At 42.9% G+C, this 25,310-nt stretch overlaps 2 protein-coding genes across 3 annotated transcripts; both read right to left on the minus strand.

Moving 5' to 3' along the window:
- Positions 1-471: 471 nt before the first annotated feature.
- On the minus strand, positions 472-7,626 carry LOC130264156 (ubiquitin carboxyl-terminal hydrolase 42-like). The gene is made up of 13 exons (XM_056512171.1): positions 7,496-7,626; positions 6,805-6,900; positions 6,025-6,225; positions 5,390-5,500; positions 5,215-5,317; positions 5,003-5,070; positions 4,788-4,858; positions 4,158-4,240; positions 3,818-3,929; positions 3,354-3,494; positions 3,060-3,160; positions 2,188-2,326; positions 472-1,275 (listed from the first exon to the last, which is right to left on the minus strand). Exons 2-13 carry the CDS (start codon positions 6,827-6,829, stop codon positions 922-924), a joined length of 1,509 nt encoding a protein of 502 aa, XP_056368146.1. The 5' UTR covers positions 6,830-6,900; positions 7,496-7,626; the 3' UTR covers positions 472-921.
- A 2,429-nt stretch (positions 7,627-10,055) lies between these two features.
- On the minus strand, positions 10,056-25,094 carry LOC130264153 (kinetochore protein NDC80 homolog). 2 transcript variants are annotated; one of them, XM_056512164.1, is made up of 17 exons: positions 25,038-25,094; positions 23,124-23,356; positions 22,673-22,759; positions 21,808-21,931; positions 21,514-21,686; positions 20,277-20,379; positions 19,382-19,471; positions 18,074-18,167; positions 16,910-17,016; positions 15,987-16,131; positions 15,500-15,705; positions 14,189-14,341; positions 13,860-13,949; positions 12,975-13,067; positions 11,356-11,486; positions 10,746-10,848; positions 10,056-10,370 (listed from the first exon to the last, which is right to left on the minus strand). In XM_056512164.1, exons 2-17 carry the CDS (start codon positions 23,222-23,224, stop codon positions 10,257-10,259), a joined length of 1,914 nt encoding a protein of 637 aa, XP_056368139.1. In that variant the 5' UTR covers positions 23,225-23,356; positions 25,038-25,094; the 3' UTR covers positions 10,056-10,256. The 2 variants fall into 2 exon arrangements, with proteins under 2 accessions (XP_056368139.1, XP_056368138.1); XM_056512163.1 differs by having other exon boundaries at positions 24,823-25,094.
- Positions 25,095-25,310: the final 216 nt, after the last annotated feature.

Below are 25,310 nucleotides of genomic sequence, written 5' to 3' on the forward strand. Positions count from 1 at the left end.
AATAAATTACTCTGATACTAAATGTACCATTAGAGAGCTTAATGTATCCGGATGTTTTCAGTGACAGTGGGGGTGTAATAGTTTGGTCCAGCTGGTCTCGGCATTCTTGAACACTAAAAACAGGAGGCCTTCCTTGCTCCAGTCATTCCTGCAAGGTGCAGACAGGACCCAGCTGGAGCTGCTGCATCCCTGCTCAGGCAGAGCATCCTGCCCCAGCTGGCACAGCTCCCTGAGCTCTGGGAGGCTGACAGTCCATCACTACACACTGCAAAAGCCCCACTCTTCAACAGGACAGACTTCTAACCTCCCCTTCTCAGAGCTTGAGTGGCTGCAGATCCCTCCCTTGAGTGAGGCCACCCAGCAAGGTTTTACCCTGAGACTGAGAAAAAGGGCCATGGGAAAGGGTAAGTAGTATCAATCCCTACTTAACTTTAATATTTCCCGGTTTATTAGAAAAATTGCTGCAATACTGCTTCCAACTACTGACCTTTATTATTAACAACAACTATCTAAACTGTGGAATAATTCTAATTGAAGCCTATCAGTCTACACTACCCATATAAACAAATTATTCCCTTATCCTTGAGGAGGCGTGGAGAGCACAGGGACACCTTTGGTAGAAAGCGCAGTGCTGATCTTCCATTCTGCTCCAGCCAGGGCCATAACCCGACTGCAGCACTCCCAGAGTGGCCCCAGTGCCTGTCAGACACGCATCTCTGGGGCTGGGAACCCTCCTCTTCCTCGCTGAAGGCCGCTGGGCTGTGTGCTGCACAGACCGGCCCTGGAGGCCCCAGCCCCACCGTGGGGATCTCCTCTGCTCCCTGCACCTCGCTTGCCTTTGCTCCCGAGCAGCCTGAGCATGGGAGCCTGCTTCAAGCAGGGGCTGGAGGGCCCTGGCACTGCACTATGGGCAGGGTTTGCTCAGCTCTGGGAATTTGCCAGCCTCCTCCTCTTCCTCACTGAGGGCTCGCAGTCAGTGTGCTGCACACAGCGGCTGTGGAGGCTGCGCAGGGACGCGCTCGTGTCCCTCTGCCCCAGCAGGGCCTGCTCCTGAGCAGCCCCGGGGCCAGCAGCACACTGCAAGCTCCTCTTGCAAGGTCTGGGAGCTGCAGCATCCCTGGGAGCGGGGGCACAGCTTGGAGGGCTCCTTGTCCTCCCTGCAGAGTGCTCACTGCCCGTGGTGTCCCCAAAGCGGCTGCGGCCTTCCCTGCCCCGCAGCCGGGATCTGCTCCGGGCCCGCTCCCTGCCAGGGCCTTCCATGCCCAGCGCCATGTCCTGGAAAGAGAGCGATGGAGAGTTCCTGCCCTTCTCTCCTGAAAGGGCCACAGTCACTGGGGAACCCCCAGAGATCCGGGAGGGCACATTTCAGGGCCTCCCAAAGGCTCTTCTGGAGGCTGCCAAGGCCAAAGGGCCAAAGGGGCACAAATGGGATGGACCCAGTGGAAGGGTCGGTCTGAAGTTTCCCTGATCTGCCTCACAACCGTCCAAGCTCAGGGACTGAGACCCTGGGACCCACCACTCGCTCTGGACAGGAGATCTGGCCTGCCTGAGGGGGATGCTTGCCAAGGGACTCTTCTGCAGGTGGCTGCTGTACTGTCATGGTGCCTTCGAGCAGGTCCATGGATAACAGCCCCCTGTTCCTGCACCTGCTTCTCAGAGCAATGCTCTCTGCACACAATAGTCCGTTAATCTCCTCCCTTGCTTTGGAAAAGGACTACAGAAGGTGACTTTCCTGGAGAGACTTTGAGATGTCTCCTCAGAACACACATCTATTATCTGAGCATAAGGATATTTGTATCCATTGCTTGATCATGAGGACACATCCCATCTGTTGCTAGCTATTCCCCATTCCCCTTTTTCTCTCTCCCTCTTTACATTGTTGCCTTTATATCTCTCCCCTCTATCACAAAAACTGAGTTGTTGGTACTCAATAAAGTGCATTTTTGTTGCTGTTGAATAAAACTTAGTCCCTTGCTGTTTATCTTTTGCACCCTGAGGTTAAATGAACCATTATGGTCCCTACTTGTGCTGAGCAGATCGTGACAGCCCAGCTGGGATGCTGGGAGAGGAAGCAGCACTGTGGCTGTGAAGGGTGCTGCAGGGTGGGAGGGGAAAAGGAGAAATGCTGAGGTCCTAGAAAGAGATCTACTGCTCCTCTGGTGCCCTGACCCTCCTCCCCAGAGTTACCTCTGTGCTGCCAGGCAAACCCTGTGGGCCAACAGAAGCCACCTGCTTGCTGCTGGCTGCCCCCTGAGGAAGGAAGGAAGGGGCATATGGTGGTGCCAGCGAGGAAGAAGCCCTTTCTCCAGTCTTCAGATCAGAGCACCTGGAGAAAAATAGAGTGGTCTCAGTTTAGGGCTGGTGTTGCAGCCTTCTCTGGGGTTCAGTCATTTTCATGCAGAGATTTCTCTCACAGAGAGAAGACTTAACCAAGGCCACTAATGGAAACATCAGCAAGAGTCCTCCCACCCAGTCTACTCCTGTCCCAGCAAAACCTCATCTTTATACCTTCTGCAGCCTCCAGTTCATAAATTCACAGACTTGTTTGGATTACAGGGGATCTTAAAGGTAATTTTGTGCCACCCCCTGTCATGGGCAGAAATACCTTACAATAGACCAGGTGTTTCCCAGCCCTGTCCAACCTGGCCTTAAACACTTCCAGGGATGGAGCAACCACAGCTTCTTTGGGCAGCCTGTTCCATTGTCTCACCACCCTCACACTGAAGCATTTCTTCCTAATATCCTATGGAAACCTGCCCTGGGTCAGCTGGAAACTGATACCCTCTATCCTGTCCAACCCTCCCTGATAAAGTGTCCCTCCCCATCTTTCCCCTTAAGTTCTCTCGCTCTTCTCTACAAAAGTCCAGCATCAGAGAGCAGACAAGGAGCTGCTACATCAGGGCAGCAGCCTGAAGGACAGACATGGGGACAGACAGGTTCCACAGCACTGAATGAAGCAGCTTGTAACTGCATTTAGTGGGAAAAACACTCTGGAAAAGCAAAACAATTAACAGGGAACAGGAAACATCTTCTGAGCACATCTGAATGCTGGTTATTACCTGGCATAGAACAGCAGGTAGGCTTGCTGCTTGAGAGCTGTGGCAAGGCAACGGAGCTCCACAGACTCATCATCCATCTTGTACCACAGCCCGTTGCTGGCCTGTGGAAAAGAGGCAAGGATCTCTGCTTCTCTCCAAAAAAACTACCTAACAAAGAGTATGCCAAAACAAATCCAGTCCAGCCCCTAAGGAGACCTGCTGCCCCAAAACCCTGTCTGTCAGTAACACTGACAGGAAAGTTTCCCTTCCCCACACACATTTTCCCCGTTGGGAAGGAAGGGAGTTGCTGACTACCTTTGTGTAGCAGAAATAGTGTCCTCCTTGGCAGGTGACCCCACTGTGCACCAGGACAGCATACAAGGAGTAATGGAGGGGCTCTCCCTCTGCCTGGGACATGTACGGGCGAAGATCCAGGTACTCGGGGTACTGCACAACCTGCAGACACACCAGCACGGCTCAGAAGTGACCCTGACCTGTGGCACAGAACAGCCTGCCACCTCCAGGGGCCTTAGAGGTGGAAATACATCCTTGGGCGTCAGGATCAGCTGGTTTTTCATACAGCAACATGTAATGGTTTGGGTGGCAGGAAACTGTTCTTGGCCAAAGCAGCTCTGTTGGAGAAGAGCGCTTGCCTGTCTTCCCAAGGGAATTCTTCTCTCCCCACAAGGGAACACGACTAACCCAACACAAGTGGCTTGTGACAAGCTTTAGCAAATCTGCTCCAGGAAGAGAAAGCTGCACACCAGCTGTGCACAAACCTTGCGGATCTTCCCACCGGTGAAACAGTCAAACCTTTTCAGGCACACCGTGAGAACCTTGGGTGCACGATGGATTGTGAATCTCTTGGAGGCAGCAGTGCTCTTCTTACACCTTGAAACCAAGCACAGAACCAGTGCTGAAATGCACCCAATCCTCCCCCAGGGTGGCCAGGCAACCTCTCCTGTCTCACACAGCTTTTGCTATTCTAAGGCTATTCACTGCCATATTTAAGAAAGCTGCATCTCCTCTGTGTGCAGGAAATCTCCACGAGAAGATGACTTCTGCTCAGTGACATGCAGCCCCTCACACAGGATCTCCTCTCAAGAGGAACCATCTTACGTGTCGCATTTATAGCAGTTTTCACCATCCAGGTGCTCGGGTCTCACAAAGTCCTCCAGAGCTGCCGTGAGGGACGAGGCTGCCTGGAGGAGTGAGAAATGAGCACACTGAGCTGCAGGAAATGCCCTCAGCCAAACAACTCCCAGGAGCTGCAAGAAAACCCCTGTAGCTGATGCTGAACAGACCCACCATGAACCTGTGCAGAAGGAGGCAGAAACAGAGTGTGATGCTGAACATTCCCCTGTGTGCCAGAGGCTCCTGGAGCCATCAAGAGCTCCCTCCCTGTAGCACCACTCACTTCAACTCATGACAGTGTGCAGGGCCATCAGTGGTGCAAACAACCCAACCCACCAGCCTGGGAGCCAGACAGACACTGGGGGAGGACAAAGGGAACAAGGATGAGGATAGATCAAGGGTGCAGAGAGGAAAATGCTGCTTGTCCAGCTTAAAAACAGCACCTACAGAGAGACCAGTGCCACAGCCCCTGCAGAATGACACCATCCATTCCCCTTCCCACCCACCACCAAGATCTCCTGTGCTCACAGTACACATTTTTAACACAAAGGTGTTGACTCTGGAACGCTGCAGGGGCCTTGGGATGTCTTGAAGCACAGCTGCAAAGCTTCTTACTTTGATATCCAAAGGGATATCCAGGAAGGCCTCGTAGGAGTCAGAAATGGCTTTGCAGCTGAAGCAGGTGACTGGAAGGAAAAATCCACATGCTGAGCAATGGGAAGCTGACTGACATTGTCCTTTTACACACTGTACCTGTCCCACCAGTCCCAGCACCAACTGTCAGAAGGGCACAGGAAATGTCAAAGAGAGTAACAGTTGTGGAAACGTACCTCTGGATCTCAGAAAGCCTCCAAATATTTGAGAGACAATGGTGGTGGATTGGGATGAGAGGTCCAAGCTGGAAACAAGTGGTAAAACAGAGCATTATGTCCTCCAAGAGTTTTGCTTGGCCTGAAAGGCCAGGGTCTAGCTTTCCCTTGATGGGAGCACACCAAGCAGCCCAAGGGCTCCGAACTTTGGAGGGTGATTTGCTTGTGCTTACTCGCTGCTTGCACTCAGACAAGCTCTCTGCATGGCATTGACAGTACAGGACAAGAAGTCGTGGGCATCTTCCTCCCTGCCAAGCCGAAAGTGTTCTCCTATGCCTAAGAAAGAAGTTTGTAGTTCTCTCATACAGGAAGGGAAGAAAAGCTGTCCAAGCACCTGGCATGACTTACGTCTGAAAACCTTGAGGACAGCCAAAGGCAGGATGGCACTGACAGAGGAACGCAGGACCTTGTTAACGTGTGCTTCCATGGTGCACATCATGCAGAAACCCTGCTGGTGACCTGAAGAGGGGCACAGAAAGGTCCTTAGCTTAGCAAAACATCCACAGCAGTGGGAAACTCCTCCTCTTCCACTCCAGTGCAATACTCCACTCGTCCCAACGTCCCAGTGATCCCAGGGCATTTTAGTGTGCAGAAAATGTTCTTAGAGGGATGCTAAACCCACAGTTTTCTCTGCAATTAGCCAAGAGGGTTTGACTTGGAATAAAGGAATAAAGGAATAAAGCAATAAAGGAATAAAGGAATAAAGGAATAAAGGAATAAAGGAATAAAGGAATAAAGGAATAAAGGAATAAAGGAATAAAGGAATAAAGGAATAAAGGAATAAAGACTTGGAGCTAGAAAGAGGTGCTTTCATGGAGGGAATGACAGCTGGGTAGGACAAGTGCCTTCTAGGCTTGTGAGTTTAAAGAACATGAACTCATAAGGGTGATAATGGGCTGCTGTTCTCCTAAATCAAATTTCAGGATCTGGGAATCTCTGGGACTGGATTAAGAGATTTTCAGGATGTTCCCAAAAGCACTCACAGGCCTGGCTGTGCTCTCTGGACAGCAGGTAGTTGGCCAGTGGGGGGGTGTAGGTCAGGCACTGCAGGACAGCGTTGAGGAAGCAGGTGTTGCCCACATTGAAGAGCCCTGCTCCAGCACTCTGTCTCTGCTGCCACACCATGCAGATCTTCTCTGGTGGGAAGAGGATCCTTTTTGGAGGAGCCATTCCCTCGGCAATGACTGCAGAGAAATTCCATTTGGAAAGAGATGAGACAAGGAACCAAAGCATATTTAAATTTGCAGTTTTCTACACAAGCAGTCACGACAACCAGCTTGAACCTTCAGCTCAGTATCAGGGGAAGCCTTGCACTGCCATTGAATTTTACTGGTTTGGAAAAGTCTGTTCCCCTGCTTACTTTGCAGAGTCCAACAAAGCCCTGCTCTGATTTCTGGGCCTCAGGATACCTTCCTTTCTCACCAGAGCTCTAGACTGGATTATCAGGTCAAGCTTTCCCTGATTGTAACTGACTGGAACTTATTGAAAACAAGCAAGTACTGAACACAAAAGGTAACTCAGGGATGTCAGACCTCTCTATGAGCATTGATGTTTCAAAGTCTTCTACATAGTGACAAAGGAGAGACAAAAGGTGTTTTCCTGTGACTAGTCATAAACACTTGGGTCAGGCTGGCTGCTCTCAGCAAACATCCCAGAGCTCACTCTAGGTTGTGAGCACATCATTCTGGGATCTGACCACCAGTCATGTCAGTTGTGTGTGGGGAGTCACAAAGTCCAAACCTGCCAGTGAGGCTGTTACTCACAGGAATCCTTCTCTGTTGTGGCCATTGTCTCTCTCAGGAACAGAGTGCAAAGCTCTGGATGACACTCCAGAAAGAGACCAGTATCAATCCCCTCACCTGATTGCAAAGAAATTACTGCAGATCACCAAAAGAATAAAAATTGCAAATAAATACAACCTAGAGAAAGAAGAGGCTTTGCCATCAAGAGTTTCAGTGGTGCTTGTAGCAGCAGCTGAACTGCAGATTCACACCTTTGTGATGGGTGACAGAGCCCCAGGAGGTTCTAAGGTCCTTCTGAAGGCCTCCAGTGCTCCTCACCTTCTCTGAAGAGTCCCTGCTGCTGCTGTCACAGCATCAACAGCAGAGCTCTCTGGCTTCCCCCTCCTCTGCAGGACTGACCAGCATTCAGCCGCTAACTTAACTACTGCCTTTGCTGCTCTCCTTTTTCTGTCTCACTCCCTCCTGCAGCAGCCAAGCTGGGCTTTTGCCACTCTGGGCTGAGCCCGGCCCCTCAGACTGCAGTCACCCCCTACTTACCTATCCTAGGCTATAGTAAAGAAAAGAGAATCAGCAAATAAGAGCTCCAGCCCAGCCTGTATCAGGACAGCCTACAGAGGTGTAACAGCTCAGCCTTCAGCTAGGAAGGTATAAACCAGCCCAGACATTTATCTCCTTCCTCTGTGCTCTATCTCAAGAGTCAAACCATAATTACCTGGGAGGGGATGAAAGTTGAAGGGGACAGAAAACAAGGAATCTGTTTGAAAGGCAGAGAGGTGGGTAGCAAAGGGCGAAGCTGAGCTGTCCTGGAGAGCAGCTGGTTGGTTGGCCTGTTCTCAGGACACTGAGCACTGGGCAGTGAGATCACAGGCACTCGAGAGGTGCCACACCTCTGCCCCTCAGTGACATGGGGACACGCAGCGATGTGTCTCCTGGAGACCACAGAACCACAGAACCCTGCTGGGCACAGGAACCCACCTGGCTCCTCTCCCAGTGCCAGGCACTGGGACACCCCTGTGCTCTGATCAACAGGGGTTCATTGGCTGGCAAAGCCTCCCTTGGGTGAAGGATCAGTGAACTCCTTCCCCAAATCCCAGAGCCCAGTGAGCACAGGCCTGCCCAGAGCTGTCACAAGCCAGGTCACAGTTCTGTCTGGCACACATGAAGCACAGAAAAACAATCTGTAACTCACAAAATAAGTTCTAAGAGTAGGTGTGTATTTATTTAGCACTGGGGGCACAGGGGACAGCTCCTCCACCAACATGCACACCTTTGGCAACCTGCACCTCTCCTTTTATTCTCTAAAAACTAGCAATACACAATTTGCCTAATACATATCCATTGCCTCCCCACTTCACATGGAAACTAGTTTCACTCCTCTTTGCACTGCCCATTGTTCCTTTTAGCTTGCTCTGGTGGTCCTCTGAGGGTCTTTGGGATGAAGTAAATGGTCTTCCTCTCAGAATATTTCACTTTGCCTCCTTGCACATGCTCTCTTTTTAATCCATTGGTCATTTTCCAGATTTTGGTAGCAGTTTTCCAGGTCTCAGGGGTCTGAGGACTCCCTTATCCTGTGGTGTCTTTGTCCCTGCATCCTGTTTGCTCATTCCAGCCCTTGACCTCACCTTGTAGCCTTGCTCTCCTCCTGTTCTTGTAAGCACCTGAAGGTGCTGGAACGAGGGGCAGGGTTACAATGATGGACAGGGAAGGGAGTGGATAAAAGGGCAGGGAAAGCCGAGCTGGGGAATTTCAGGGATGGATACAACTTGGGGACAAACCAACTGGGAAAACACAGGGGTACGTAGGAATAAATCATTATAACAATGAAGTGAATAAAATAAATGCCTTCTGCAATACCAAGGCATCAGCACAGCTGTGCCCCTGGCACTGGAATGGGGGCTCCTGTGGGAACTGCTCCAGCCCTCCTGCCTGGACCACAGCTGCCCTCTCACCACAGGGATCCAGGCTGAGATTTACACAACTCTACTCAAGTGCATTTTCCAGCAGCCAGGGCTCCGGCTCTATAAACAGAGAGTGGCACTGAGGAACTGGGAGGGAGGCAATTAATGATGGCACTTGTGACCACTGCCTGTTCCCTGCCCATAGAGAAGCATGACAGCTTTTGAAATTATATAATTTCCAAACTAATTTTAATTAACTTTTTAATATTTTTAATTAATTACAAAGAATATAGTAATAATAAGCAGCATGCTAGTTTTAAATCACTTTTAGCCAGAAACTTAGCAAAGTTTGTCATAAACTGTTATTGTGGGAATAAAATTTGCAAAAATAACTGGAAAAATTACTGACACTTCAAAGTTTTGCTAAACTAACCCTGAATGCCTCAGTGAACAAAGTCTGGAGAGAGACAGATGTATTGCTGAAATTGAATACAAGGAATGCAGAATTTGGAGGCCACAAGGATTTTGCAGAAACCAGAAGAAGAGAGTAATAAAGACTATTTAGTATGCAACAAGAAACTCTCTACAATATTGTGAATGTTGTGTCTATATAGCCAGCCAAGGACTGAGATTTTCCCCTGCCTGCAGAGGGTCTAGATCACTTAGCACCATAAAAAAAACAGCAAAGGTTTATTCTGATCCCTCTGAGCTGGGGGAAGCTGCAGCTCTACAGGAGGGAGGTTGTTGCAGTGTGTTCCTTGTTAATGGTTCTGTTATTGCCCAAGCTAATGGTTTAGTCCAAAATTATACCCTCCCACCCACCTTGTCAATCTATCCTAAACTACCTGTCAATCCTGCCTTATGCCAGCCCCCTGCTTGCAATTCCTCTTTGGACATCCAATAAAACTTGAGGTCTCATTAGCCCATGTGACCCAATTTTCCCCCCTACCTCTCTCATTGGATAATGCCTTTGTAAACCCTACCCTTTATCCCTCCTCAGAATTTCTCCAATTTGCTAAGAATTTGTACCTTCCCCTTGAACCTCCCCCATATTTAAGTTGTTGAACCTTTGCCATTTTTGTCTATTGCCCTGCAAAACTCCCCAAAGTAATAAATCCTTTTTATCCTATGGGAGAGACCTCCCTTTCCTCCTTGGAAAACAATCTGACAGGCAAAAGGCAATGGAGCCATAGCTCAAGCCACATCTAAGGCCTCCTGCTCCCAGAGTGGAACTCACTGAACAAGCAGGAGACATTTACATTGTGTCTTGCTAGGAAAATCAGGCTTGGGGGAGGATGTGAACTATCTGCCATGCATGTGCCCTAAATGCATACATAGCTATTGAAAGTACAAAGTATGAGCAAAGCTTTTTTTAAGAAGATGCAACTTTATTGTTTAATTCTTTAATGTAAGTCAACAAAATGAACATTCATAACTTAAAACATAACAAAGAACTTCATAATTTCTTTAAAAACCAGTTTCAGTGCTAAACACAGGGAGTGCCCATTCTTTTAGAAACCTCCCTACCAGAGCTTCAGAAACACATTATCTTAACCTTTCCAGTGACTGGGGACTTCAGGTCTTCTTTTCATAACTCTGTAGGATGCTGGTCAAGTCTGACAACAGATCTTCAGACATGAATTCTTCATATTCTCTGTCAATTTTCTCATTCTGTTCACTAAGGTATTTCTAGAAAAAAGAGGTACAGAAAGCTGAATTAGCTCTGTCATGGTCTGTATTGTACTGATTCTGCTAAAGCAGTTTAAGCAGTCATTGTGCAGGTTAACAGACTTCAGTTAAAACACTTTCCTGAAAGACATCTACCAGAAGCAGATTTAACCTGACAGGATGTTACTGCTTAAACTTAACAATCAATTCTGATTATTTATACCAAAGGTTTTGTCAGAAAATTTATCTATGGAATTATTCTATGTAGAATCCACAGACTCAGTGCAGCAGCTAAATAACTGATATTTCCTTAGAAAGAGTAAGTTCTTATTTCCAAGTGTTTACATGCAAATAGCTCTAGAGAGATTTAATTCTGAATATCAAATTTTAGCTTGCCTTTACAGATGCTATATGAGTAGAAACTGTTTCCATAACACGAGTCAAGTTGGCAGCAATTTTTCTCTTCCCTTCTGTTGTTGTTTGTAAAACCACTTGATATCTAAAGGGTAAAGATACTCAGAAGGTCATGTCTGTAATGAAAGAATTCCTGAAATTTAAAACAATCACTTCAAGTCTGATTTATCATCATGTTTAGCCATACATTTTTTTCTATTAGTATTGATTTGAACCAAGTTAGAATATATTAATACTCAACTTAAAAAAGACTGGATTGTGCTAACTGATGAGAAACCTTGTACCTTAGAGTCCCAATACTCTTTCCAGGCTTTGAGGTATAAAAGGCAATTCTCATGTAAGTTTGGAAACAAATTAATTTCTTTGCTAAACCATACATATTAAAACAACTACATGGAAAACAGGAGTTCTGATACAGCAGACAAATACTCTAGCAAAATATTGTTGAGGACAAACATCTTTCAGTTGTTAACTTGTGAAATTAATACACTGAAATGGATACATACTGAAACAACTTTGTTACATTCAAGAGAATATCTTTATCCTTAGAAACCAAAATAAACAAAGGAAACATGGGAGTTATGAGTCTTACTGTCTTTGGACATCATGCAATTCATTTGTGGCTTCACTCAGACCTTCATAGACTCCACCTTCAAGGAATTGTTTATGTTTCTTCAGTGACTCCCGTTCATTTCCACATCTTTGCTCTTCCTCTTCCATCTCCTATAGTCATAAGGAAAGAAGAAAAAAATTGCATTGCTCAGGAAGAATTTGGATTTTTTTTCTTCTATTACCTGACTACATCTTAATGCTTGAATTCAAAATTCACACAAGTAATTTCAAGTTCAGAACAGAAAAAAAGTCCCTAACCATCCCTCCCAATCCTAAAGTTTCAGCTGTTTTCTGTATCATGCCCATCACAGAATAAGCCTAACAATCTCTTTTCCTCTAACCATATTTAAAAGGTCTGTATTGCAGCTGTTTTCCCTTCAGAGTTAAATTCAAAAAGTGTTGTTTAGTCTAAATAGCTTAGAAATGGCACATCATGAACAACTGTTTCTAGGTTAAAAAAATATAACCACATTTGAGTAGGAAAACAGCTTTTCCTTTTTGTCTAAAAGTGTACAATTCCAAGTAATCCTCTCTTCAAAGAGGAGGACACTTGGTGCTGTGCAATTCACAAAAACAAACAAAATTCTACCATCAGCTCAACATGCAATTCTGCTCAACTACTGAAACATCATCCTTCAAAAATAATTTTAATACTTAAGCCTTACAAACAGCATTTTAAAAATTACAAAAGGAATTGCATGACTATGTCTTATTATAAACATCCAGTGGCAGCTGTGTATCTTATGAGCTTAAATTTAGGAAAAAGCTTATGCAAGAGCAGATATCAGAAGTCAAATTTCATGTGGTTTTGAAAAATATAAACTAAATAAATAAATTAGTTGCCTTTAGACAACTCAGCAGCTATTAGCAGTGAAATAACCCTATTTCATGGCTATAGGACAGGAATTCGGATTTACAAGAGCACATATAGTAAACACTGGCTTAGTTCAAAGAACCTTTTCCTGCAGAGCACCACAGCCCCAAGCAAAGCTGTGTTGTCAGAGAAGTTGGGAAGTACCAAAATAGCCACTCAGTTGTTAACAGAGAGCTATGCTTTGTTACTGAACTGTGAGTGGGGAAAAGGATAGGGACTGCTGCTGTGCTGAGAAAGGAAACTAAAGCAAGCAACAGTCTGAGACCATGAAAGCAATTTAACTTGCTTTTGGTCAACGTTTTCCCTGGTTTTTGCCAAAGCTGATTAAACACATTTACTAAAAACTGTAAATGTATTTATTATATACAAATTGATTAGATGAGGCAGATTCTGTTAATCCTAAAATCTCCTTCAAGCACATGCTTGGAGACATCCTGAGGTCAGATCACTGTTGTTGCTTTTACTACTGGGTGCAGTAATTTATGATTTACAGGACCTGCTACAGCATCATGCCAGATTCTCTTACAAGAAAGAAAACTGATTTAATTAAGGTAGCAGTCAAATGACTTTTTCAGAAAAGACAGAAAAATTCTGTAAGAGGAAGTGAAGAAGGCAAAGGCAGAAGCCCAAACAAAAATGCAAGCCAAAAACTTATCTATAAATACAGAGATTAAGGATCAGAGTATCATTAAGGTTATTTGGCATCAAGCTGTAAGAAGTTCTACCTTCAGCTTCTTCTGGTAAAGATCATCCAGCTCCTCAGCTTCTTCTGTCAGTATTTTCACACTGCGTTTCTTGTCCTTCAGCATTACGTTCACCTGGGATGAAAACATCACCAAGGAAATACAGTTCAGAAAAATTCCAACATATGAATTTGTGCCATCACAAACTACACCTGGTGGCTCTGAAAAAAGCAATGAAACTAGGCTAGGCTGGGATGGCACTGCCTCTCCTCAGAGCAGCCTGTGTTATGCTTGGTTTTGGATAAGGGCTAATACAGTGCTGGGAACATACCAATGTTTTGGCTGCTGCTGAGTAGTGCTAGCACAGCATTCCAAGGCTTTCTATCCCCTCACTGAGTAGGATGGGGATGGGCAAGGGACTGGGAAGGTGCAGAGCCAGGCCAGCTGACCAAGAGGACATTCCATATCACATATCTTCATGCTTAGCAATAAAAACTGAGGTAAAGGTAGAAGAATGAGGAAACAAAATTCTTCTTTGAATCCATCCCAAACCAATATTGCCAAAAATCTTTTTGATGACAACTTGTCAGTGATGGTAAGCCACACAATCAACTGGAATAGGCAATTTATTAAAAACAAGTATTTCCAATGTTTATGGTCAAATATATGTAAGTTACTTCAACTTTAATTCAGAGAATACACAATATTTCAACCAACAAAGACCCCAATTCTTAGAAAAACTTTCAAGTTCCATCGCAATTAAAGCATTCTCACAGCTTCTCCTGCTCTGCTTGTCCTCAGAAAAACCCCAACCAATCCAAAAAACCAATCCAGCACACCACACTTCACCTGTGCAAAAGGTTGAATGAAAGCAGAAAAGGTTTGAGGGTTGGTATCTTAGTCCTTATCTTCATTAACCAAACACACCTGTTCCAAAGTATCTTCCAAAGACATTTTCCGTTCAATAGCTTTAATAATTTCTTCCTCAGTCTCACTGATGATCTCCATGAGGGGAACCTGTAATATGCACACAAGAAGAGCTGACATTATATGAACCAAGATGTACCCCAGGACATCTTTTCCTTCTATTTTTTTAGGCTACTGTATTCTCCAATACCAAATCTCTTTCATATACTACAATCACACAAGCTTTTCAATGATTTCATTGTGAGATTGAGAGACTTTTCCAGCATTTCCAAAGAAACACATCTTTTCTGTGAGTGGCAACTAAAGCCTTCAGTGTTGACTCTACTTACCTTGATCTGAGTTCTGTACTTCACTAGGCAATTTGCTCCTGCCTCAGGATTAAACCAAATCTCAAAGTTGTGGCCTTTGGAGTTCTCAGCAGACACTGGAATTAATTTCAGCTTTCGAGCCAATTTATGATATTCTGCCAGTTGCTTTTCAATCTGCTCAGAAGAGAAAAGGGCAGAAATCATAGAAGAGATACAAGTGAAAAGCTTTGCAAGAAGTATTCATATAGTACTTTAAACAAGCTCCTGAGTTGCTCTCTAGAGACAAGATTTCTTGTTACACCACAGTATTCCAGAGCTGCATGTAATGTTTGCTGCATTAGGTGCTGTTTTATGATTCTTTCAGAGTTTGCTCAGCCAGGTTTCTCAGTATGTATGGCTGACACTGAACAGTTTCACCTGTGGTTTTCCATATTCATCTGCCATAATTTTTCCTGCCCCAAGTTTTTGAGAATTAGCTGATAGGTAACCAAAAGCATGCTGAGAAATAATACTAAACCAATGATAGTCATCATGTCAATATGGCTTCTCTCATTAATTTTGACAGGAAATGCCATACAGCCACATTTTTATTACAAATTAACTTGAGCATGCCTCTAAGCAAAGTTTAATAAATGCTCTCATTTCTTATTAATGAGTGCTATTTATATGCAAACATTAAAGAACCCACATTTTTTTCCAGTTTTATGTGCTTCATACTTGCACGTGACAATTTAAGTTAATACAAGTGCTTGATAAAGGGTAACCCTATCACATATTTGAAACTTTTTTCTTTGGTTCTCCAACTGGCAAAGCAGAAGCTTTTAAATCCCATAGGACTAGATCTTTTCATTCTGTTTGAAGGGCTTGAACTTGGCTCTTGAAAGATATTACAATTTCTACATGAAGAACTAATCAAGCCCTAAATGCATGCAAAGCTATTGATTCCAATTCACTAGTTTTGCTTTACTTCCTTGCTCTGAAATATTAACATTAGCCTGAAATTTCTTGTGTTATCAAAGCAATGGCATGCTAATGTTATCAAAGCTCTTAATGCTGGAGCAGTGAGAGCTGACAGTGATTCATATTCTAGCGACATCTCTTATGCAGAAAAAAAAAATACATTTCCATTATCACAAAACAGAAAAAGGGGAGGGGAAAAAAAACATTTTTCAGAGCTATTGTAAACAGAGGCCATTCTTGTCAGTTTTGCCTACTTAGATAGATATCTGGTGTTGTTGGATTATTTAGGAAAGAAATGATCAAGACTCCCATTTGAAGCTGGGATGATGAAAGCTGACAGCCATCCCTGAGTACAGCGGGGTTTCCACGTACCGCCTCTTTATGCCTAGCATATTTTAGCTCTTCATTCCACAGCTGTTGTTCCTCTGCTTCCAGGTCCTTAGTCAGCTTGTTAATGGTTTGCTGCAGCTCATTCCTCTCATGTTTTATTCTCTCAATATCCACAGCTGAATACTTTTGGTTCTCCAGGATGTGCTGGAGCCGGGCATTCTCCTGCTGCATTGCTTCCACTTCCATTTCTAAGTTCATAAAACATTTGTGAAATGGACATCAAATACCAGCCTACAGACAGAAACTTCACCTCTGTATTTTATCAGTAAGTAACACAATTATTTTATATCATTACCATTACTCTAGTGTATAAAGAGCTATTAGACAAAAAAAATATTAGTAATCCATTCTGGAAAGTTTATTTGCAGCATCATCCTGCTCCAGGTGTCTTGCTCTCTCCTCAAGCTAAGAACTACAATTATCTGAAGATTATTTCTAGCTTTCCTGACTGTGATCAAGGCCTTCTTACCTGCTGTCTCAACTTCTTCATTAAGACTCCCCAGTTTTTGATCAAGGATGGCTATATGAGACTCCATACTGCCCAAATAAGCCTGGTATTTCTGGACATCTGCTTCAAGAGACAATTTCACATTCTGTAGCCTTACTCTACGGTCCTAGGAAATGGGTGAAAAGAACAACAACTCTTAGATAAAGATAAAACAATGACTTCACTTTCCTGACAAGACAGTTGAGTAATTGGTCAGTAGCAATAGCAAAAATATAAAAGTAAAGAACTTGAATAATTCTGTATCTCTGTGATAGCTGAGCCAAGTCAAACATCTTTAAATTAACAGCAAGGAAGTCTGAAAAGATTCTTATATTTCAGCATTAAGTCTCTCATTTGCATCTGACACTGCATTTAGACAATTCTTCCTGCAGGTAAAAATCTAACAATAAACAGATGGCAGATAAAACTGGGGCATGGAAAGGCAGGAATAAACCCAGCACAATTGGCAGGAGTCTCAATTTGCCACCTGCACAGTCACTAACCCATTTTCAAACTCATGATGCATTAAAAGCAGAATCTGGCTTTTCAAGCAAAATATTTTCTATCAAATATATTCTTACCACTGAATCCCATGTCTCATACCAACACATTTGGAAAACAATATTGAAATTTATATTAAAAAAGTGGTTCAAGCTTTTTAGTAATATTTCAGTCAATGCAAGACCTTATTACCTGGAAATATATGCATGCTATTAAACAGTGACTGAAGACTCCACAGGAAAAGCCTTGCTCCATCATGGTATACAGTCTGTAAAAACCCAGCCTAACTAAAATCTCAAAGCACTAAAAATTTCCATTTGTTATGTATCATAACTGTCTTCATTCAGAAATGGTCAGTAATACAAAATTCAACTCCACTACAAAAACAGACCTAATTTACTAACCGGCTCACTTTCCTTTTCTCTTTCTACTCTTGCAATCTCTTCTTGAAGTCTTTTGTTTTCAGCTACTAAACTTTCCATCTGGACTTCATCTATATTAAATAACTCCTCTGTGGGAGAGCAGAAGAGAGAGTGGGGTTACAAATGAATCTCAATAGCAACACCTATTTTGAGTATCTGAACTTTAGCTTCAGCACAGTAAATACCCATTATCTGGACAATTATTTCACACTAAAGAAATAACTAAAAACAACCAAGAAACTTACCAGAAAAACTTTTCATTAAAATGTAACCAGGTAAAAACCCCAAAACAAATAAGAAAAAAAATGGGTTTCTCAGTCCTCAAAGCCTCTGCCAAGAGGTAAGGGCTCCCAAACTCTCATACAGCCCACACCACAGAAGAGCCCATCAGTCAGGACCACCATGTGAAGCTAGAACAGATCAAACCTATTGAACAACCTTCCTTATCCATATATTTCCTTGGTACTTGAGACATTTTTTCCCTAACTTCACTTGGCCTTTGCCAAACAATGGTATGATTATTTTTTCCTAGTATCCAGTAGTAGTGTGGTAGCTTATTTCCTCTCCAATGGATGGCTCCAGTTTGCAAAGGGCCCTTAGTCTAGCTTTTCATAGGAGAGCAGAGAAAGTAAGAAATATTTTTCTTCCTTGTTCATACATTCTGTTTGTATTTCTGTAGGTGGTGAGATGAGTGAGTAAAAAAATCCTAATAATTTTCCACCTCCCTGAAGACAAAAATGGGTAGATACAAGCTGAATCATACACAAGAACCCTCATAACAGACTTTGGAACTCTTGCAGACTTCTCAGAGCTTTCAAAATCTGAAGTTTCTTATCAGGTGTGTATCCTCCAAAAAAATTTCTTTTTATTTTAATTGTTAACTTTGCCAGACAGAAACAAGAGTCACAACATAGATGGAGTCTGAAGAGTTGTATACTGGTTCAGCTACAGCTAATAGCACATCATGACCTATCCATCTGTCCTACTAAAATATATATTAGAGAAATAAGTTGAAGTAACTGAAAGGTACTTAGGAATTTCAGATTCCCTTAGATCACTATCACTTTTAAACTGAACAAACTGATACTAGGAGAAAAGAAACCAGGAACACAATTGAAGACTTTTAATTAAAACTTGAAAACTTACTTAATTTTGACTGTACTTCAGCATCCACCTCTTCAAAGGTATCTCTCCCTTTCATGAAAAGATCATAGCACTTCAGACAGTAATCCATGAAAAGCTGAAAACAATTTAAAAATATTTCACTTCAGCATTCCAAGGCTTGTAAAATAACTGGAGAATCTAAAGCTACTCAATCAGCTGAATTAAAGGGACATCAAAAATATCTTTCAATGCTTTGATTGTACTTTTGTAAAATTCAGCTGTTTTCCTCCTTTTGAAAATAGAATGTCAGCAGATTCTATTCAGGCAGAAGGAGGAACCTATAATTCACATTATGAAAGGTCTGGAAATGCTGTATTTTTCTGGGATATTTAGCAAGGATTGTAGGTACAATATTTAAGAATTTTTCATCTTTATGTATATTATTCTCTCAGGCTAGTTTATGGAAACTGGAGATCTGTTTAACAGAACTCTTCAGTTAATATGACCATTAAAATTCACATCTGCAGGTCTCAAAGAACTAATCTAGAATTAAAGAAAGGTTACCCAGAAAGAATTTGCTGGACCCTAAGTTACAGATGTTTCAGAAGCCATTACACCAGTACTGGGAATTCTGTATCAACAAACATGCATAAGTATTGGTGTAGAAGAACATGCTTAGTTTAAAAGCATTTTTACTTGCCAACCATCAGGTTGTAACCTCAGTCCAAAATTATGATTTTACTTGATTTCTGCAATTTTCTAATTAAATGTTTTAGCTATAATGTGAGCCCTTCCAAACACCTGGTGTGAGTTAACACTGAGTTAAATCTGAGTAGTACAACTAATTAAAAAGAAAGCAAGTTGCTGGATTTCTAACAGCCTGAATTACATTGCCACCCTATTTGAAAGCTCACAAATAAAGCATTACAACCAATCTTTACTTAGGAAACTGAGCAGATCTTGGCAGAAGCCACTATATTTAGAATTAAGTCACTGTCTTTACACTGCACTGCCATTAACCTCAAGTCTCAAGTGCTAAAGCAAAATATACCAGAAACTCTATTAAAATAATAAAGAGCATAATGATTCCCTTTCTCCACAAAGGAGAACTGACACAGTAGATACCTGGAGAATAAGTTATTTCTGTTTAATACCCAGTCTTCATCAATAGACTGGCCATGATGCCTGCTCAAGAAATAGTTGATCAGGCTTTTTATATAATGCTACTCTACTTCCTAGAAAGTGCTGTGAATATAAAAGAACAGAATCTATAAATACATGACACAACAATCTAAACTGTATTTAAATTGTGTTGTTCCAGCACAGGAATAATTCTGATTCTAACTGTACCTCATGATGGACAATTCCATCATCAGTTTCTTCTCCCCAGCTCTGCCTGGCATCAAAGGATGGTGCCCTTTCCCTCATGGAATTGTACAGCTGAGAAGCAGAGGTGCACACAGAGCAGATGTGAAGATCCATCAGTTTTCATATTGGTCTCACAATAAGAAGCAGAGTAACACTGGATTAGGATTTCAGCAAACAGGTTGGAAGGAGCCTGTGTTGAGCTGACTAAACACACAGGTAAAGAGGTGCCAACACTGCCAAACTGTCTTGTGTCTTTTCAGCAAAAGTTACAGGATTTTCATGGGTGCTCAGCTCAGCAGTGGTGAACTTCTGCCACAGATTCCAAGTTTTGCTCAGACCTGAGCTGGCAGCAACAACAGCTACCACCACTAAACATCTCAAACAAACAAAATAAAATCAAAATTAAATAAAAACACCCCACCTCAACACAAAACTTGTCATCCTGTATCAGAATCACAGGACAACTGAATAATTTCAATTGAAAATTCCATCCTTAGATTTCAAATTTAGTAGAGAATGGCAGATGTATCTTCAGTGCAAATGTTGTGACATGTTCTATTCAGTGATTATACCCATTAATTTCTCACATTTAATGTATTTATAAGCCAGCATTTCCTTTTTTAATACATGAGTTTATCCACTGCATACATTTAAAGAAAAAAAAATATCACACTATAACATGAAAAAAAAAAATCACTTTAAAAGTTACTGAAACATAAGGCTAAGGGTCAGCTCCCAAATGACAGCTAAGAACATTCACCTTTTTCTTTACATATAAGTTAGACAAGGAGATTTGTAGAAAATAGTGACTAGATCTGTATTAAAACTAACATTCCAGCCTGGAAAGTAGAAATACTTATCTGAAGACAAATGTTACCTTGACACAATCAATTAACCAATCCAAAGCTGCCATAATCTGAGGCCAGGTGTGTGGTGCACCCACATTGTACATGGAGCTTTTTGTCAGAGCAAAGGGGTACCTATAAGGCCAAAGAAGACATTTTTAATAGCTGTGCTGAAAACAAACCAGCACATTTTCAAAATAAAGCAGCACATTTTTAGACCTAGATGAAGGCACAGAAGGAAGAACAAATTCAATTGTACTTTATACTGTATTTCAAAGGAAATAAGTTTGAGTTCTCACACCACTGTTTTATTCAATTCTCATGGGTTTCTCATTTAAGTGATTCAGAGAATACCTTGGTTTGAAAGGGACCCCTGAGGAACAAATCCAGCTCCCTGCTCCTCATAGGACTGCCTGCAACTAAACCATATCATCAAGAGTGTTGTCCCAGATGCTCCAGAACTCCCAGAACTTCAAGTGAGTTGTTAGAATTAGTCCAGAATTACACTCTTGGTGTAGCAGCATGCCATCCTTTTCAACATTAAGCTTTATCAGCAGTTTCAAATGTTACAGATGAAGCCAAAATGTTATTAAAATACTGAGAAGTGAACAAAATATCTACACCTATGTTTAAGGAGCTCTGGCACTTTCACACCATAATGAGTTCAAGTCTACAAGAGTAAAATATGCCTTTTTTTTAATAAGACTGAAAATTCCCAATTATCATCAGGCAGATGATTTTCTTTCTTGGAAAGCCTTGGGGTCAATGATTTCAAACACTGAATAAATTCAGCAAAGAATCACTCATACTTCGTGCTCTTTTCACCTCAGTCATTTTTGTTATTTCCACATTCTGCTTTAAAAGCAGAATGAGAAAAATAGCAGGAAAACATTTTCAACTAAATTAACTTGATATAAAATTCTGGAAATTTTAATTCTTAGATTCTAACAGAATGAACAGAAATGTCTGTAAAAGACAATTGTGTCCTGTCTTTCAAAGTTTTATACAAATAATCAATTAGTTTTTACATTACAAAGTAAGATTCCAAGAGCTTATAGTTGTGCAAGTTCAAATTTAAAATGTACAGTAGAAGCTGAAAAATCAGAGATTAAACCTAGAGCTAAATAAAAGTGAAACAAAACAATCACAACATTGTACTTTCAGAGTCTTACATGAATAAAGAATCCTATCCATTCTCTCCAACTATCAAGGCAGAATTCTTTGCTTTTACATTTCTAGCCACAGCAAGACTAACACTAATCATCTTACCCAAGGTCTTTAAAAACTTTGGGAATTTCCTCTTCATATTTTGAGCCAGGCAATTCATAAGAAGGGCAAAAGAATTTATAGATAAAGGTGAAGATCTTTAAAAAGTCCTTAACTGATGGAGATTGTAGCAATTGCATGGAAACCTTGTGGGGATAACCATTCTCAGTGAGAAACTGTACAAAAGAAACATGGAATACAAGTCACTAAATACAACTGAGAGTTGAAACCAAGACAAAGAACATTTTGATTAGATTTTACACCTCCTAGCACACATGCAGAATAAGTTCATGTTACCTCACAAAGCTTCTTGATACATTGTAGGAGGAATGCCTTGTCATGAAGGGGCCTGGGGTCCTTGATCTTTTCTGCCCCAAACAGCCCGTACACGCTGCTGCGGGACCCTCCAGCCCCACTCGCTCTAAGGACAGACAGCAAATACAGATCTTGGCACAAGGAAATACAAAGAACTCTCTTCATGTTTAAGTCACAACAATTGTTATATTTATGCTTTCTTTGCATTTGTTATACAAAGTGATACTTGAAGTTTTCTCTTAAAACATTATCAACTTGGAAGCCACAATGCCACATGTATAACAAAGGGATTACTGCAGCCTAGATTAATACTTTCTTCATTTTACTGAAAGAAATAAACTTGCAGACAGCAGAAAAATACCCCAAAGATGAAGAAAAGAATCATGTTGGTGACTAAACAAACACTAAAATATTTAGGGAATGTTTGAAAGGAAAAGATCCCTGCAACATTGGGGTCCTATGAAAGAAGATACCCACAACACAGAAAGGCACAAGCTAAGCACAAAGATTATAGATTTTTGGAAGGTTTGCATCTTACAGAGAAGAAACTAATGCAGAGTATACTTCAGATGTCATTCTTCCTTAAACAAGAAAATGTACTGAGATACTCTTAAGGTCTGCAGCACAGACCTTAAGTAAAACAAAAAAAACAGTTCCAGAGCAATTCCTGCTTTGCAGCACTCTATTGTTTAGTGATCAAGGACCAGAGGAAGGCAGACCTGAAAGTCTGCTTGCCTCAGACCTATTATTCCCTATAATGAAAATCTGTCAAGAAAGAAAAGTCCTAAGGTCATGTAGGACCATTTTTGTTTTAATTTACAGTGCAGAGAATGAAAGCTATCCATACCTCTTCCCAATAAAGCTGGCTTTTCTTTCTGAAGTTCCAGGTGTAGGTTTGCTTATGCTCAGCTTCCCAAAGGTGCTTCTGTCCTTCCTGAGGAATAGAGAGAAGGATGCAAGTGACTATTTCTACCAATTTATCTTTTTCTTGTACCAGAGCTATACATGCACTCATATATTCCTAAGCACCTTCATCACAGCAACATCTTACAAGGACCAGCTGATGCACTCAGCCACCTCCCATGAAACAGTATTACCATTGAAATGTGACAAGTACACAAAAAAGTTAAAGCAAGTATTTTCACAGAACTTGTGCAAACATCCTTGGCTGTAAGGAGCTTTTTTCTCACTCTTTCAATTTTTTTTTTCTCTTGGTTGCTACTCAAACATACTATGATAAATCTCTTCAGAACTATTTTTATATGCTTATTTTTAGCAATGTGACCAGCAAGACTTACATCTGAGGTGTCTGACGACCTGTCTTGCTGGTGTCTGGCACTCTCTGTGCCATCATAGATTGTCGGCTGCTGCTTCCAGCAATGCTTGAGTTTCGCCTCATTGTGACTCTACTGGAAATCACAATCCCTCAGTATCCCAACAGCAGAAGAAAATGCAGATCTAAGGGCATTAGGGTATTTTCTTTTCTAAATGCCACAACGATTTTGCAAAGGCTCAGAATAAACAAGTAGACCTGAATGTTGGACAAAAAAAAAAAAAGAAAAAGATTATGTTAGACTCCAGAAATACATAAGAGCAGCCACAGTCTTTTAAATCAACTGTTTTATCATTGAAAGGGTCAGCGGTTATTCCAAATCTACTGTTTTGCCCTTCTTGATATCTGGTCACTTCAAACCCCCAGGTTCCAAAAGCAAAAGAGCTTGAGAAATTTTTCAGTTCAGTGCACTGGAAAAAAGGCAACACTACCACAGGCACACGAGTACTGCTTGCAGCACTGGAGCCACACGCTCTTTTCAGACCATGCATGCAGAATAAAAATCAAACTGGAATATTAATGCCATTGCTCCACAGGGGCATGAAGGGGGAATATGAATTAAACAGAATTAACTCAGCAATAAAATGCCAGCTTCTGCCCTCTACAGAGGTTTTATCTCATTTGTGGGATGGGCTTAAATGACTGAATTGTAACTAATAAAAGTCCTTTCCACTACTATCATTACCAAAACATTAATACCAGCTGCTGTTTCATTTTGCTTCTATTCCACTGCTCACAAACCACAATAGAAGTTTAGCTAAAGTCATAGGGCACCACAGTAATGACTTCACTGTGTCTGGGGAAGAAGCTGCATTATTCCATTACTTTAACTGGGATCAACCACAGAGAGATTAAATTTTCACAAACATAGCAAGCAATGAGCTTCTAGAATAACAGAATCAATTAGGCTGGAAAAGACCTGCGAGACCATCAAGTCCAACTTATGACCAAACACCACCCTGTAAGCAGGGCCATAGCACTAAGTGCTACATCCAGCCTTTCCTTAAACACCTCCAGGGACACTGACTCCACCATCACTGCTGTTCAAGCAAGCTTGACACACTCATTCATGACAGCAGTCCATTCCAGTGTATAATCGCCTTTTCTGTGGAGAAATTCCTACAACTGTCCCACCAAAGCCTGGCACAGTTTGAGGCCGTGTCCCGTCGCTCGTTGCCTGCGAGAAGAGGCCGATCCCCAGCTGGCCACAGCCTCCTTTCACGTGCTTCCAGAGCGATAAGGTCGCCCTTGAGCCTCCTTTCCTCCAGACTAAACAAACGCAGCTCCCACAGCCACTCCGCACAGGACTTGTACTCCAGACCCTTCCCCAGCTCTGCTGCCCTTCTCCGGCCCCTCCGTGTCCTTCCTGAACTCAGGGGCGCAGAACTGGACACAGCGCTGGAGGCCTCACCAGTGCCGAGCACGGGGGATGTCACTGCCCTGCTCCTGGCATAAACCAGGACGCTGTAAGAGCGGAGCTTGAGCAGAGATTTAAGAGCAGTTAGGTGTAAAAAATAAATAAATAAATAAATAAATAAATAAATAAATAAAAAATAAAAGCGTAGGAGCGCGGCAGAGCCGGCCGCAGCTCCACCTGCTCGCCCTGAGAGCGCGTCTAACCCGTACCGAAAGGGGCTGAGCAGCGAGGCCAGCCCGGGACTCACCGCCGCCGCACGGACACTTGTCCCGCTGGCTGAGGGTGCTGCTGCCGCTGCCGTCCCGCTCCCCGCAGAGGCCGCGTCCCGCACAGCTCCGTCCCACACGGATCCCCCGTCCCGCTCCCCGCACAGCTCCGTCTCGCAGAGCGCTGTCCCACTCTCCGCACAGCTCCGTCCCGCACGGGTCCCCCTCTCCGCACGGGCTCCGCCGTCCTGCTCACCGCTCTGCTGTCAGCGCCGCCGCCTCCTCGCATTTTTAAATCCTCCCGGCCGGAAGTGCCCTCAGAGCGACAACCGGAACTGCGTCACGGCGGGGGCGCGAGCCGGACAGCGCGGGCAGGAGGGAATGAGGGGAATAGAGGATGGAGAAGAGGAGGATCCCGAGGGGATGAGGGGAATAGAGGGGAGGAGAGGATGGAGGAGGATCCTGAGGGGAGAAGGATCCGGAGTGGAGGAGGGGATAGAGGGAAGGAGGATCCCGAGGGTTTGAGGGG

The sequence above is a fragment of the Oenanthe melanoleuca genome, chromosome 27 (genome assembly GCF_029582105.1).
Source record: "Oenanthe melanoleuca isolate GR-GAL-2019-014 chromosome 27, OMel1.0, whole genome shotgun sequence".
In the NCBI taxonomy this organism is placed as follows: domain Eukaryota; kingdom Metazoa; phylum Chordata; class Aves; order Passeriformes; family Muscicapidae; genus Oenanthe; species Oenanthe melanoleuca.